The sequence below is a fragment of the Branchiostoma lanceolatum genome, chromosome 7 (assembly GCF_035083965.1).
Source record: "Branchiostoma lanceolatum isolate klBraLanc5 chromosome 7, klBraLanc5.hap2, whole genome shotgun sequence".
Classification (NCBI taxonomy): domain Eukaryota; kingdom Metazoa; phylum Chordata; class Leptocardii; order Amphioxiformes; family Branchiostomatidae; genus Branchiostoma; species Branchiostoma lanceolatum.
In genome coordinates, this window is record NC_089728.1 from 11,344,925 (window position 1) to 11,361,300 (window position 16,376).

General features: G+C 39.8%; 1 protein-coding gene across 12 annotated transcripts in view; it reads right to left on the reverse strand.

Annotated features, from left to right (window-relative positions):
• The window catches only part of LOC136439256 (CD109 antigen-like), a 35,920-nt gene that overhangs the window by 17,465 nt on the left and 2,079 nt on the right, over nucleotides 1-16,376 (reverse strand). For 7 of the 12 annotated variants that reach the window (XM_066434558.1, XM_066434559.1, XM_066434560.1 and 4 more), the window contains exons 2-19: nucleotides 15,475-15,571; nucleotides 13,624-13,784; nucleotides 13,286-13,311; nucleotides 12,594-12,750; nucleotides 12,263-12,333; nucleotides 11,936-12,064; nucleotides 11,235-11,274; nucleotides 10,843-10,927; nucleotides 10,271-10,382; nucleotides 9,467-9,593; nucleotides 9,024-9,133; nucleotides 8,374-8,562; nucleotides 7,753-7,860; nucleotides 7,481-7,543; nucleotides 6,896-7,090; nucleotides 6,440-6,589; nucleotides 5,968-6,108; nucleotides 5,553-5,610 (exon numbers count right to left, since the gene is read on the reverse strand). In XM_066434558.1, coding sequence (XP_066290655.1) covers nucleotides 5,553-5,610; nucleotides 5,968-6,108; nucleotides 6,440-6,589; nucleotides 6,896-7,090; nucleotides 7,481-7,543; nucleotides 7,753-7,860; nucleotides 8,374-8,562; nucleotides 9,024-9,133; nucleotides 9,467-9,593; nucleotides 10,271-10,382; nucleotides 10,843-10,927; nucleotides 11,235-11,274; nucleotides 11,936-12,064; nucleotides 12,263-12,333; nucleotides 12,594-12,750; nucleotides 13,286-13,311; nucleotides 13,624-13,784; nucleotides 15,475-15,566 — 2,014 coding nt within the window. In that variant the 5' untranslated portion in view covers nucleotides 15,567-15,571. Of the gene's footprint in view, nucleotides 1-269; nucleotides 445-918; nucleotides 1,112-1,975; nucleotides 2,169-3,359; nucleotides 3,550-4,307; nucleotides 4,501-5,552; nucleotides 5,611-5,967; nucleotides 6,109-6,439; nucleotides 6,590-6,895; nucleotides 7,091-7,480; nucleotides 7,544-7,752; nucleotides 7,861-8,373; nucleotides 8,563-9,023; nucleotides 9,134-9,466; nucleotides 9,594-10,270; nucleotides 10,383-10,842; nucleotides 10,928-11,234; nucleotides 11,275-11,935; nucleotides 12,065-12,262; nucleotides 12,334-12,593; nucleotides 12,751-13,285; nucleotides 13,312-13,623; nucleotides 13,785-15,474; nucleotides 15,572-16,376 lie in introns of all 12 variants that reach the window. The other 5 variants (XM_066434556.1, XM_066434551.1, XM_066434550.1 and 2 more) reach the window with 5 other exon arrangements.

Below are 16,376 nucleotides of genomic sequence, written 5' to 3' on the forward strand. Positions count from 1 at the left end.
AATCATTCCGGCTAAATGGGGTAGGGAACTTCCTGAGCAGCTTTCATAACCCCTGCTTATCCTATTGGTTCAGTTCGTCGGACTTGTCTAGATCTTGATGTTCCTGACTTAGGGAGAAGAGATGCTGCTTCAGTAAGTGTTAGTTCAGTTTCCAGAAGTGGTCCCTGTGGTCTTGCACTGAGCAAACTCGTTATTATTAAAAGAAAAAAAAAACTGTGCAGGGTAACGGAGAGGTGTTTTCTGTCACAGGTCTATGTGCTGTTTGTTACCCTGCAGTTGTTTTTGTCCACAGCCATGTTTCTGGGAAGAAGCTGCGGACACGTTTGACTCCCTGCAGGCTGCCGCCGCCCCCTGAGGCAGATGACTTTCTAAAGAAGTTTCCGTCAGCCACAGCATCTTCTACTGCAATGTTGTGTTTGAAGACAGGTATTCTTCCGAGATAAACTGGCAGAAAAGATTGTGTAGCCAATGTTCAAAACATTTCGCATGTGTCTGAGAGTCCACCAATAACTAACATTGCATTGAAGACTTGGTACATTACTTCATTACCTGTCCTACATATTTTCCTTTCAAGTGTTGAATGTCTCGTGGGTAAAAAAGGAGATACTGTGTATGAACACCAATGCATCAGTCACGACAAACAACTACAAAGTTAGTAAAACAAGACTCATGGTTACCTACTACTGTATATGCTTATACCACTGATATATAACTAACACAAAGGACAGGAGAACAGCATATTCTCAGAGGAAGAGAATATGCCAATAGACTGTTGTGTTAGCCAACATTACTCCTACTAAGCCATGCATCCTCCTTGCAGTCTATGTCCTCCTCTTTAAAGAGCGAGATGTTTCAATCTGTCTTCTAACACATTTGTGCTGAGTAACGACATCTACTGTGCTCCAGTTCCAGTAGTACCCTGATACTGTGCTCTCCCACAGCCAGGTCTCGGGGAAGAAGGACCGCACCCTTGACACCTCCCTCAGTTGGTCGTCGACCAATCGGATCTCGTCGGGCCCTAAACCTGCTACAGCAACGTCCATGAAGGCTGGTCTGATTGCATCGTAATCGTCATACTCTACATGATCATAGTACTCCATCTCTGGCCAGTCTTGCGTTTGAAGGGGAGATAGAAATTCATAACTTTGAGTTGGTTCCCAGGTAGGTGATACACAACACTGCCTCTAACCAAATGTCACTTTGTAAGTCATATACTGGGGAGAACAAACTCATAACTGGATGGAATCTTAGAGTTGACGCCCGCTTGTATGTACATTGTATAATTATGTTCCCAGTAGTTCATGACTGTAATAAAAAAATATCAAAACCTTGGGGCTCAGAAAAGCAATCAAATGAATAGCAACAGGAACAAATGCCACAACAACGTTTTGTCCTAGTTAATGCGCTATGTCTCAATTGCTATGCACGTCATGAACTTCTTTTTTTATCTTTTCCTTGCTTTGACACTTCAGGTTGTACTACTTTCAGTAGAGGGCAGTAGGTAGAAGGTCAATATGTTTCTATCAACATTTGGAGACAGCCATGTTTACATTTTGACCATGGGAAAAATTATAACTGATTGCTGTTTGGAGCCGAGGACACATTTCATCCATGATCATGGACCTTGCTAAGAGCAGAACCTCTAAGTCTAATCAACTAAATTCCTTAGAATTTGATTGGTAACTTAGAGCCAAATCAAATTTTTAAACAAAACAAGCTGTAATAAAAACTGTCGACATGTCTCTGCTAGAAATAACATGTACAAAAATCGTCAAGGGCAAAAAATTGCTTCCAATTAATGGATTTTGATCTTTCAGCCCAAAAATTTCTATCATTTTGATTATTTCCATATCAAAGATTGCATCCAGCTTTAACAGCAGCTTCTTTTGAATCATTGAGATGTGATGTAGAGAATCAGTATGATTTACATGATGATTCTGGGTAGGATTGGTGACGTTGTTTGGGATGTTTTTACCCTGCTCTTGCATTGCTCCACAGCCAAGTCTCAGGGAAGAAGGACCGCACTTGTTTGACCTCTTGCAGAGCAGTGCCACCTCCTCCCAGACTTTGTGAGGGATCCATTACACCAGCAAGAGACTCTTGGATCAACATTGGAGGTTGCAGAAAGCCGTCCTCTAATGCCACTGGGTGTATTCCCCATTGCCACCCTTTGTGTCATGACAAGATTGGCTATTTGAGACTCAGCCTGATATACTTAAAGGAACATCAAATCTAAAACTTGCCACAAATGTCCCTTGATTTGGTCTGAGTAGCAGAAAACCATATGATTATCCTTATCATCACAGCGATGCCGGTAGTTTTTTTAAATCTTTGGTTAGACTCAGATGGCCATTGGGCGCATTTCATTTCACAATCTTATAACCGTTGTAAGTTACGGTATTGTCTTCAGACTGATTGGAGTTGAAGAGATACTTGAACCAGGATTATAACCTGTTTCTAGGTTCCTCATAGGCTTGATCAACCTAAAAATTAACCTACGTTTGCACTGTCACTTTGCAAGTCAAGAGGTACTCTGACTGTTGTCTGCCACCAAGAGTGGGAACAAACAGTTGATAATGACTGAATTTTCAGATGGAAGGCATTTTCTCTGAATCTTTAGATAGAAGGCATGTTCTAACATGATATCGATGTGCTGAGTAGCAACATCTACTGTGCTCCAGTTCCAGTGGTACCCTGCTACTGTGCTCTCCCACTTGAGGAAGAAGGAGTGCGCCCTTGACATCTCCATCAGACAATAATCGTCCAAACCGATCTCATCAGGACCTGTGCTTGCTAATACTACATCAATGAAGGCCGTCCCAATCCCATTGTAATCGTTATGCTCTACCATCCCTGGCCAGTGTCAGCAACTTTCAATCCATGTCACTTCAAACTTGATGCACAAGGAAACATGCACTGGTAACTTGTTGCACTTCAAGAGCAGCTTCAAGTCTCTAAATAAAATCTAGGGTCACAAAGAGTCTCTGGTTACCTGTACTGCAGCAAGGTTGAGTAAAATCCATCTTTTATGCTTCAACATTTCAAATGGAGTTTGCTCTTAACCTCTAGACACCTTGCTTGATATGCTGATGTAATTTTTGCTCGAGGTGGTATATGCCAAAATTTTTATAGGCATCATCAGTGGAAAGGAACATAACAGGGAAGGAGAGTAAAAAAATTGGATCTTCATACTTCATTCAGACTTTGACAAAAATTGATAGAATTAGATGCATCATGTTTGAAATTGCCTGCTGTCGATTTACTTGATTGAAGTTTTGGTTCCGAGAATCACCTGTTGATTAGTTTGCTGATCCTGGGTACGATTGGTGGAATTGTTTGGGATGCGTTTTGTTTTTTACCCTGATCTTGCACTGGTCCACAGCCAAGTTTCTGGGAAGAAGGACCGTACTTGTTTGACCTCTTGCAGAGCAGAGCCACCTCCAAGATCCATTACAGGACCTACTGCACCAGCAAGGGACTCTTGGGCCACAATTCCTGGTAGTGCCAAGTTGTCAAACTGCGCCACTGGTAGTATTCCCCATTGCCACCCTTCGTATCATGACAAAAGTGGCTGTTTGAGACAGCTGGTTTTGGAGAATATAATCTAGAACTTTCAACATTTGCAAATGCCACGCATCTCTTTTGACTATGTTCTGAGTGGCAACAAACCATAACACATGAAAGGCCACAAAGACTATTTCTTTCAATCCTTGGTCAGTAAAACAGCATTTTTTAGCTATAGGTCACATGTTTTAAAGTCAAACCACAAACTCAGACTGTTGGAATTAGTAACGGTCATCCTCAACCAGTCACATCAACAACTGTTGGGACCTCCATAAGTCATTAGGTAATTTAGGTTGTTTACACTGTTCCTTTGCAAATCCAGAGGCACATAAAACTACATCTGCCACCAAAGTCAGATAACAAATGCAGACATGTTCTGACAAGACATGCACATGCTCCATAAAAACATGTACAGTAAGCAAAATGCAGAACCAACTGAGTCCACCTCCATTGCTTTATCTTCAAAATTTCACTGCGGGGTCATTTAATAACACTAATCTTTTTGTGGTTGTGTATGACATTTACTTATAGGCATCAGAGGAAAGGGACAGACAGCAGAAGGTTACAAAAACCAAAGATTTGCTATGCTTCATTCAAACTTTGATAAATTTTGTAAAAATCAACACTACATCCAGGTTGATCATGATTGCTGATGTTTCCATTGATTGAAGTTTTGGTCCTGTTAATCATTTTTGTTTATTTGATGATTCTGGTAGGATTGGAGTTCTTTGGCATGTTTTTACCCTGATCTTGCACTGGTCCACAGCCAAGTTTCGGGGAAGAAGGACCGTACTTGTTTGACCTCCTGCAAAGCAGCGCCACCTCCTCCTCCATCACTCAAAAAGTCAACTCCACCGCCAGCAGCAGCAATCTCCAACTGAGGTCCAAACATTATGTTGTCTAGCACTCCAGGAAACGGGCCATCAAAATTCCACCCTTGGAGTCACAATAAAAACGGTCTGAGAGAATGTTGTTCATGACTATTACCTGTAAGACCTCACACTGAGGGCCAATGACAACGTTTTTGCACAGTGACAGACTGCTTTAATTTGGAAGACAACTTTAGGATATGCAACGTAACTATCAGTCTAAATGAGTCCATTTTTTCTTGATCAGGACTACAAAGTGCTCACAGCATCATGTCGCTGTGATTCTATTTCATGATGAAGGATTTGGATTAAGCAAAAATGCACGAGGCTGGTATTTGGGAAAGACTGTGGTATCCCCAATAAAAGAATTACACAATGCATGTGTATAACTCAGAACATTTTCAACCATCTACGCTGCTGCAAAAGTGATTGAAAACTTTTCCTGGTATGTCATTATCAGACTAGTTTGGGCCCATTTGGTGGCAGGTAGCAGTGGGTCTTGATTTGCAAAGTAACAGTGCAAAGCTATTCAATATTGGCACAACAATCCTTTCGAATGATTAGTTCTACATCTTTAGTTAAAGAAACACAAATAACATCATCTAGCAACACACGGATGATAAAATATGCAAATGCCCTAAAATACATTTTATGATCAAGTCACAAAATAATCATAACTGTTTCATCAAAGAAGGAACAGTGTATTTGAACTCATTCATATGACTTTTCACGCATCTGATAATCATATATGCCCATGCCAGGCGTCATTTCACTATTTTAACAGTACAGTATATATAATGTCTTTCTCAGTAGAGCTGACAAATATGCTGCATGATACATATGCAGACAATCTTACAAAATTTGTAAAAGATTATTAAGAAAGAGACAAATGATTATGATGGCAACACATACAAAAACAAAAAATCACAAAACAGGACAATTAGTTAGTATCAAAAGTTCTAATGGAGGCATACAATTCTTCATAAAATATGCTACTCCCAATATGGCATTTTCTCAAACAACAAAATCTGTTAGACAGTTGCACTTCATTTACATCAAGCAAATCAAATTGATTTTCAGGGAGCAAAGCATCTAGATTCATAATAGGATTGGACTTACAGTAGTCTGGCTGTTTCTGGTACACCATGGCATCTGTGATGACAATCACGCCAGCATTCTGGATATTGTCAAGGCACAAAAATCAAAATTTACTCCAGGACTGGTACTGTTAATCATTAAATATGTTTGCGGTTTTGTAGTGAGCTCTCTCATCACTGGAAACTCATCACACCGCCAACACATACATATTTTAACCACAAACTCTTGATTTTCACCTTGTGGCAAAATTTAAGTGCGGCAACTTAAACAAATCTACTGTAATTAGGATAAGGAGATGGCAAGCAAAGTTCTCATCACAGGAGACACCTTTAGGAAAGGACATCCAAACATCTCAAGTTATTGACAAATCAGAATGATTTTTGCTTGGTGATAAAAATGATGGGAAGGAAAGAGAGTTCAAGGTAACTCCGAGTACCTCAAACACAGCGTGTGCATCAGCACCAGATGTTGGCATGGGCCACCAGATGGACCTCTTCCGACGGCGCCACATGATTTCCGGTCCCCCCAAGCCTGAGCTGTCCTCGGCAGGATCATACTCCTCTAGCTCAGCCAATACCTGCAGGTACGCACACGGGGCATCATGCTAATGAACACTGCAATACCATTGCATGTGGTCAAGGGCCAAATGCAAAAAGAAAGGCAAAATAGTCCTTACAGATTGGCATGGATGCCAACATTTATGACTGAGAAGCAAAATGGCATGTTTGGGTACAGACAAATTGTCATTTAGTTATCATCTTACAAAGTTCCTATGTATGTTACAATACATGTTTGTTTGTACCTTTATTTAATCTTGCCAAAGCTCTGTATGATACCTTACCCTTGTTAAACAAACAAAAAGTACACGCGTGCCCAAAGTGAAAACTACAAAGTGGGATAGCACTCACCTTTTCCTGAGTGATGTCGTTGCCACTTGCCAGGAGCAGGACACTCTGGTCCACTGTCAGCAGTGCCACCAGGGAGTCAGGGTCAGCACGAACCGTCACAGCAATGTCCTCTGCAGGCTCCGCTCGGTCCTTGTCGTAACTCAGGGAAACCTGACAAAAACAATCACAATGTTTCCTGGAACCAACACCCTACACCTAACAACATTCTATTGCAGTTGTATTGTACACCTTATCGATGGTTTGTTCTCTAGAAGTCATGTCATTTTTCTTTCTCTGGTCATCACATTTGGACATCTTTTGTGTCATGCCCATTCCATAGTGAGCATGGAGTTTTATCAACTAGTCTAGTAGGCATTTGGTCATGAGTCGTTCTTAATCATTTTAGCCCAATTTCAGCCTACTTCCATATACATGTACCTACTGTGTATCATATTGCATCATGGCATGACAACACACCTGGTTCTCAAAGGCCCCCTTGACTGTAAACGTCAGTCCATCGTTGCAGACCTCTCCTGTGTCGGTCATCCAGTACACCACCATACGTGAGGAGGGAGCCATCTGGGCAACGGTGGGCACGGTGAAGGACTTCAGGGTGTCTTCTGGGGTCACGTCAACCCTGTCTGCTGCGACAATGTTGCCTCTGGATAGGATCTGAAAGGGTGGCATTATGATCACAATGTGTCTCTATGTGATATTCACCAGATATGTACAACAACCTGAGTTACAGTTTATCACTTATCTGTCTATGAACATTCATAGAAAACAGCCATGAGCACAGAATTAACAATTACCATACTAAGTGACTGTAAAGACAGTTCTGCTTGCCACTAGGTGAACAAATAAAGACAAAAAACTGGCTATATTCCATGATGTTTTCAATACTATTAAATTCAGCAAAACAAAGCCTTGGACTTTTTTTGTAGCGTTTGTACTCTTCATACAGTCCTATACAATTTCAGATGATTAATCAAAGCACTCTTCAAATGCTGCAAAAAATGTCAGCTATTGTATCATTCTACTTTCTAACCTCTGTGAGCTCACCTGGTAGGAGAAGTAGCTGATGGGAGTGGTACTTTTGACTGTGAACTGTGCGGCATCTCCTGCCTGTTAGTAAGAATAAACAGGAAATGTAAGATTTTATCATGAAAAAGTAGAGGAGTCATGATCAGCAAGGAATGAAAGTCATAAAGATCAGTCCTAGCATCATAAATATTTTTTTACCTTCACCTTAATTTTTTTCAAGTTTCTTTTTAAATCTCAACAAATTTTGAACACAAATCAAAGAAAGGGGACATTAAGTGTGTGTGGCTTACCATGACCTCTGGTGTGCTTGTAATGACCTGGATGTAGCTGCTGGAGGGTGACTCTGCCATCTCAGCAGAGTGCGATGCAGCTGTCTCCGAAATGTCATTGTACGTTACCTGTAAAATTTACAACACGGGTGATCAACTCTACAACATTTTCTTACACAAAAATAAATGTAAAGGAAAGAAACGTCCTTTCGTAGTGAAATTATTATGTTTTTCCAATGACATTGAAGCGTAGCATGACTTTCAGACATTCTGTATTTGAACTTGAAGACCAACATTTTGGGGGATGATACCATTCAGGAGAGCTGAGCTTATGATGACTATACAAGGAGGCAAGTCATTTCCTACATGCTTCTTTCATAATCACAGTGGGACAAAATTACCCGCAAAATTCTGTTCTCTAATAACTCATCTGGACATTACAAAACTTTAACAGTCATTACTTGAAACCTCGAATGAGTGTTGTTTTCTGTTATCTTAACTTAACTATTATAAATTCTTTCATCTATTACGATCACATCACACACATCCATTCATTATGTCATACAACATCATCATCATCAGCCGTCATATAACATCAATAATGGTTAATATAAAGGAACCATCATCAGAGACCAAACTTACACTAAGTGACATTGAGTTTGCATCAGAGGGCACGTCCGTTACTATCTTGATCACCCCTGACTGGGGAATGGTCAGCTCCTCTGGAGGAGGGGCTGTTGGGCCGTTATAACCATAGCTCTTGGTCAGAGTAACAGGTTGGGCAAGATCCATTCCAAGCATGGGGGTGCCATCATGGTAAGATGTCCTCAGCTGTAACAGTTAAAAAACAAAAACAAATATTGACCTCGAATATCTGTAAGAAATGTCTCATGGGTCTCTGTCGTCATTCTTAGTCACAAGTTATGAAACAGACTGAGAATGTTTGGGCCAGAATATGACTTGTCAGTCAGTAGTCTGCATTTGGAAAATCCCTTTTAGTAACCATAAGAGCTGAAAGAAATTATTACAGTGTGTGTATAATGAGATGTACACAAGGTTGCATCTGTTAGCGTCATGTCAATGGGGCTTGAACAGAAAAACTAACAGGTAGCATTAGAAGACATTCATCAGACCTGACATAATCTTTCAAAGCCTTGAATTTAAAAAAAGTCCTCATCATGGGCTGACACTGGAAGACAACTAGTCTGATCCTACTTTAATACCCATCCCTGCTACCCTAATACATAGTCAACACCACTCCTACTTGTGATGCAATGTAAGTAGATACATACGTAAGCAGTATACTGAAGCCCTGGTTTGAAGTTATCTGGCGTGTTAAAGAACTCCAGCTTGTACTTGGTCTGTACCAGGTCCAACTCTTTGGTAGCTTCCTGTGTATTTCCTAATAGTAGAAGATATATGCATTATGACTTTGTGCATCATACACTATTAGGTAATATATGTTGGTACAAGGGCTGTAAGGGAAAATCCCACAAATTGGTGGTCAAGAAATGGAATATGTGCATGCGTGTTCTTAGCCTGCAAGCATTATCTGAGCTTTCAAAGCATAATCCCTGTACGATATAATGCTGGAGAAAACAGCAGAAAGCATTCTGGCTAATCCCACAGGAACAACATGCATGCCATCTTTATCATAAAAAATCCTAAAAGAAGAAAGCAACAAAATGCTTTAAGAAAGGCATCACTGGTTCACATTTTCTCTTTCCATACATACCAGTAAGACCCTCTGTCACCTCTACGATCAGTTCTAGTTGGTAGCTGCCATAGTACATCGAGTCTGGGTGGTACAGGCTCTCAATGTCTACACGAGAGAACTGGAAACTCCCACTTCCTTCAGTCATCTGAAACAGAGGTCATGAAATCTATTTTTCAGGATCCCTAAAACACAATGGACTACTACTACTACTACTACTACTACTATACTACTACTACTACAAGTAGAACAATGCATTCGTCCTAATAGCTTTATGTTCTTTCAGAGCACTTTTTTCTTCAGATCCAAATCTGTAAACTAAAGGATCTGTAAAGCCAGTTGCTGCCGTGCCTGCAAAGCTAGTGTGTTACCCTGAAGGGCGGTTGTACCGGCTATATAGACACCGATACAGGATGTTACATACTAAGCTGAATATTGAAATCACTGTGAAATCACTGTCATCTGTTGTCTCTTACCAATCAATACTTGTGTACATGTATCCTCATGTTCAGGAAGAGAAGTTAATCTGACAATATATGCCTTTAATATGGGTCAATGTCTACAGTAACCACATCAAGTATTCAGGGAATATATCTTTTTTACATGCATGTACATCAATGGGAACAGTTTGAATTGTCCAACAATGCCTGCAATATCAGAGATGACTAAATATTGAGATACATTATAAGCTTTGGTATGAGACCAGTTACACAACAAGAAATAGAAAAGGTATCAGCAACAGTGTGTATCAGTATCAGTATCAGTTACAGTGCACATGTAAGAGTGAACTTTTTCTATTGCTGGCTACAAGGAGCAGAAACTTACAGCAATAGCATTGAGTTCAATACTGTTGTCAGTTGGCCTGTAGTCACTGCCTGCACTCCTCATCATGACAGTCACCTTCCCCTGACCTTCAACATTCTTCCCATATGTGTACCTGTGTACATCAACCAAGGAAATCAGTAACTTACTAGCATGTCAAATAGCAGGCTACACTTTTAGTCTTCTAACCTGGGTAACTACTATACATTGTCATGTACATCTTGAAACTTGTATATCTTATCAAGGACTAAGATACATGCAAGTCTTCTTCACAAGAAAAGCGCACTTTCAAACATATTCCAGTATTCATACCTACTGCATTTTGATTTATACACTTAATGTGACGATATTTGCATTATTCATTACACCTTACATGAAAGACTGAAATGTGTTCATGACAAGAGCAGTAGTTACATTGTATTCAGGAGATACAGGATTTGTTACCTTAATTTATCCATTGCGTTAGTCTGTGAATGGCATGAACAGGTAATGATGTGATTCCATAACATACCCAGGAGAGAAATATAGCTTTTAACGTTAATTCCAAAATCACATAAAATCTGTGCGGCGCTTACTTGGCATTAAAGGTGCCCTGCAGGTTGTCCTCGGTTTTGGCAAAGAATGAGCTAGTGCTGATGGTCACCTCAAACTTGGGAAGGACTGAGAAAATAATCAAACATCAATCAGATAAAAAAGATATGTCTTACGTCACAGGCTAAATATTATGATCTAGAATCATTGTTCCACTCTTACTGCTATAGAATGTATATATCCATAAGTATACCTATCCATATAAGCATCATGTTTATCCTGATAAATGTATTGACATGTAACTGTACAAGCAGTATCATGTATCCGTCCTTTTCCACTGTACACAAATATGACATTTGCACACTTCTGAACCTGGTGTATGATATAGAATAACATTCAAAATCACAACAATCACTGTATAAACCCTAAGTCTCACCATACTCCTCCACACCAAACGGCTGCTCAGCCTCATCTCCCTGATAAAAAGACAATAACAAGACTGTTAGAACTGACAACACAACCTAATACAGATGTACATAAATCATGATCACATAAGCCCATTGAAATCAGATTAAACAGAAAGAAAAACCATCAACACTAATCTTGTCTTTCACAGTGACATCATCTATTCTACGTTGTGCTTGGGGGCTGGGGACAGTACTAGTAAATAATGTATCAAGTAATCAAATTTGTATACATTGTATCTCAACTTTATAGACTAGTAGAAAATATGTGATAGAGATACTTGAGGAAATTGGTGAATTCCACCGAAGGTTTTACAACATCTCACAACTATGCGGCACTAAGCTTGTGTTCCTATTAAATCAAACTGCTGAGTCATTTAACATCAACTTTCATAATTCCTCCAGATACCCTAACACTGCCACATTAATAAAAAACGGTATTACCGTGGCCTTCACAGAATGTCTCGAACACCTGGATATCTGAAGTGCACATACCTTGGTGATTACTGACGCTGCATTAGTAGTAAAATAAATTTACCGTTTTCTTGTCGTGTGACGATCTTAGGGTACACGGCGAAAGTATGAGAGCTGCTGTTACAGGGGGAACATCATGCCTAGCATAAAAGGAACAATGTGATCCGTCCACCATGACCTCCATGATGGAGAAACTTACCCCAGGCAACTTGGCTACAATTTTCCAGTCTCCCAGAATCGGCTGATCAGACAGAGGGAACTCCTTCTCTACTATGCCGTCATCATTCTGTAGTCCCCGCCACTGCACTATCTTGTTACCTTGTGGGTCCTAGAGCACACAATCCATTGATTGCGAACACTTTTCATTTACAAAAGGTACAATATCCTTGAATATAAGACCACAACTTGTTTCATGCAGTTCTAGATTTTTTCCTGTACTTTCTTGTACTTTACATCATTGCATTCTACAATAAAAATTTTCCTTCATGTACAAATCAAGTTGAGTAGCACTATATTGGATACTCACAAATATGTCAATGTCAAATTGTTCCTTCTTAGTCTTCAGCTCTGCATCCACAGCAATGGCCCTCATCTTTACTGTTGGTACAAACAAATCTCAATTATTAGCAGGTAAACTTGACATTCACTACATACATTAGTACCAATAGAGTGCATCATCATCAAGAAAGCCTGCCATTTTGTTGAAGGCATAATGTCAAAGCAAATTAGTTTTAGAGATGCCAAAACATGTACATGTGCAGAATACAATACAAAAACTGTACTATAATTCCTGGTAGTAAAGGGTGAGATGGTGAGTAACTTAAACCAGGGATCATAAATGTTATTTCCCATCTTACCTGTCTGTCCAGGCTTGTATTTTCCCTTGTCAGTTTGAACAAAGATGGAAGATGACTTGGAGTTGAAGGTCAGGTCCTTCTCCTCAGTGAAGGTCAGCCCACCAGTGCCTTCCACCTTCAGCTTGTAGGCACTGCCTGCTGTCAGATCCCCAGGAACCTGGAACAAAACAGAGCATTGCTGTCAGACTAAAGAACAATCAGTCACTGGCAGGTGGTTAATTTGTACAGCTGTAGACAAAGAATTCTCATGTTGGATCCACCGCTGGAACAGTACCTTCCAAAAAACTTCATTTTCCTTATAATCAATACAAATCTTAGTGCACTGTATAGATTGATTCTGCAGTGGGTTACCTGTGGGAGAAAGATGTATCCTTCTTCCTTATTTCTTTTGTCAAAGTGTGAGTCCACTACAAATGGTTTACTATTCATCCTCATCATCATCCTCCCTGCATGTCAATGCTTAACACTGAGGCAGGCCAATTTGTCTTCCACAGTTTTTTATTTACTGTTATATGCACAGGCTTACTATTCCATGCTCACATGTGGTGTATTTATATTACAAAATGGTATTAGGTCATAACTGAAGTTCTTCTGTTAAACCTCTAGGACATATATGGTTCTTTGTAGAGTGTTGGAAGATAAAACAATCTAACATGATGTGATCTCAAATTAAAAGAAAAGTGAAAACTTACCACTAGATCAAGAGTTCCATCGGCACCTGAAAGCAACACATTTTCTTTATTTTCCATTGTACAAAAATAACACTTTTCCTACAGTAGAAATTCTGTATGATAATTACAGTACTTCAGATATGCTCTATTTTCAAATTACTGTAAATGCACTGGATAACGGGAAGCATCATATCTTATCATCAGTTCTTTTGGCACACGATAAGTTTGAAATTGTTGCTAAAACCTGAATGACCAAATTCATACTATTTCATCCACTACTTAATCAGTCGGTTCAACTAACTACCATAAAGACAATTTTCAATCAAACTCAACCAAAAGCTGAATTTCAAGATGATTACTTGGACTGAAGTCTCCAGACGCTGGTGTTCCAGTCGGCCTGCCATTCTGCAGGAGGGTGGCGGTCACCTGCACACTGGCAGCGGCTGGGTCCAGGATGGACACGCTCATGGTCAAGGGGCGGCCAGGTCGCACCACTTTAGGGGCCATGATCAGGAAAGTTCTGAAGGGAACAGGACGAAAGCAGAAAGGTTGTTGTTGGTCAGCTGATGGTGACTACGACAGATTGATTCAAGATGGAATTTTAATACATTTTAGAGCACTGCTTATTGTTCACCACGATCTCATCTTAGAGTGGCATAATATGGATGGCTTTCGGGTAAATAATATTGCCAATGTTTGTTTTTTGGATCTAAGGAAACAGACAAATAATACAATGTAAAAATATAAACAAGTTTAGAAAAAGAAACCTTTGACCATCCCTAATCTGAACTAATAAGTAGTATTGTGTTGTACTAGCAATCTTTGTTTGAATTTGGACAGTAAGATGTTGTTTCCTTTTGTCTCAAAGATTGTGATTGGGAATGACCAATTAATTTCTGGTAGAAAGGTTATGAAAGAACAGGTAATTTTAATATTTAAATCAAAAAGGAAAGTAATAGTACAAATGGTACTAAGTTTAAGGCAGATTGACTGTTGCAAAATGGTGCAAAAAGTGTCTCAACTGTTCACAGAATAATTGCCTCTTGTAGTAGTTGTACTAAACATCAATTAAGTTTCTAATTAACAACAACAATTAAGGAGCCCAGAGGATGTCATCCATAAACTGTAATCAAATCAGTATGGCCTAGCCGGCAATTACCACCTGACAGGTATAAATTTCCTTGAGGAGGTATGTCGTTCAACAACAATTGACACACCCTGACATTAGTCAGTAGCTTTTGGACACTTTGGATGACAATTAGCAATTATTTTAGGTAGGGCTCACTAACTGCCAAAAATACACTGTCAGACATAAACAGGGCCAGGCTTGCCACGTAGCAGAGGACCGCCAGCTCTGAGCTATGGGTGCTTATCAGTTAAGCACCATGGTGCATCAGCCATCACAAAAGACTTAGGTCACTACTCCGTACTTTAGTCATCATCAGATATTATCAAGAGTAATGATGAAACTGTCTGTGTTGGATCTTATGACATAAACATGTCCAGCTTCAAAATAACAGCTTCAATCCAGAAAAACAGGTTATTGGCTCTTGAGCTAACTCGTGTGTTTTTGTTGTACCTAATTACCGTTAACCTTCAGTATGTTCCTTTTTCAGGCTTAGCAAATGTCATCCAAAAAGAATTCACATGACATGAGGTGGTACATGATTCATACAGCATTCTGTATGTCTTGCATGAGTTAAGTTTCGTAATTGCCAATAAAACAGGATGGTATGCCACAGATGTGCTCTGCCATGCCTCAGTATGACAGTAAAACTAAGAATTTTTCATTACGGCCACTCAATAGAAATAGCAAGACGTACATTGGAAGCATATGAAAAAGATGGTTTTGTTTACTCTCCAAGCAGAGGTTTCGGTCAGGGGGCTATAATGTCTCCCTTCCAGCCTTTAGAAATCACAGCCACTTCTAGCCCCCCGACTGAAACCTCTGCTTGGAGAATAGCTAAAGGTTTTGTTTCCACACTGCTCTCTTACGAGTCTGGCGCATATAGACTGTGCAGCTGAAATGCATAAGTGTGCATATCGTGCAGCTGAAATGCATAAGTGGAGGATACACATTCAGCAGGGCTGAAAAAACTTTATGTTGGCCAATTGCCTGATTCCATGCTTACGTAGCTTCACCCTGCTCTGTTGTTATAGCATCTGACATTGACATTGACTGCTCTGCAAATTTTCTGGGATGTACTCACCCTGGTGTGCCAGGAGTTGGGGATGGGGTTGGTTCCAGTTTCCTCTGTGCCAGAACAGAACCCAGGACACACAACAGCAGAAGTCCCCTCATCTTGTCTGTAAGATACAAAATAGGACCGTAAATAGAGATATTCAATCAAATCAGGCTGACCCAAGTTCAAATGCTTCTGAAAAAAAAAGTAAGGACAAAGACCAACATGTACAGATGTTGGACACCAACAGCAAAAGAAGAAAAAAGTCTTTTGAAGATAGTAACTCCAAATCAAAGGACTCTTTCACACATCCCACCTGGCCCTTATGAATACCAAAGTAAGCCGGGATAATGACACACGATGTGCCTCAGTGATGAGTTCATGATAACAGTACTTGATACACTACACAAGTGCTGAAGTAGTTATGATAGCTGTGTTGTAATCTTTGTCACAACATTTTGAGAAGCATGCTCTAATATTTCTCCCTGACTGATCAAGTGGTAACACCAAGCACTTCACACAGGCAAGTTTTATAACAGAAGGTTTCATCCATACAACAAGGAGATAAAAGAATGGCGAAGAGAGAAAAGACATGTACAATACATGTTCTCTGATGCTGGTGGCAACGGCTGTGTTACAAACCAATTATACGCATTTTAAAAAAGATGCCTGACTTCATAATATGAGAATAATGCAAAATTATACTGAAAACTAGCAATGCATTGATATCAACTTGCAATTACATACCCCGCCAATGTGAGCTATCATCACACTATTAATAAGTATACAAATAGATACATTTGATTAAAATAGTCATGGCACAGTACTAGTATTTACCTTCAACTGAAGCTCACTATACACAGTTGAGAACAAACCTCATCTGCTCTCATTTACAAGACTTGCAGAAATCATAAAAACATTACAAATTT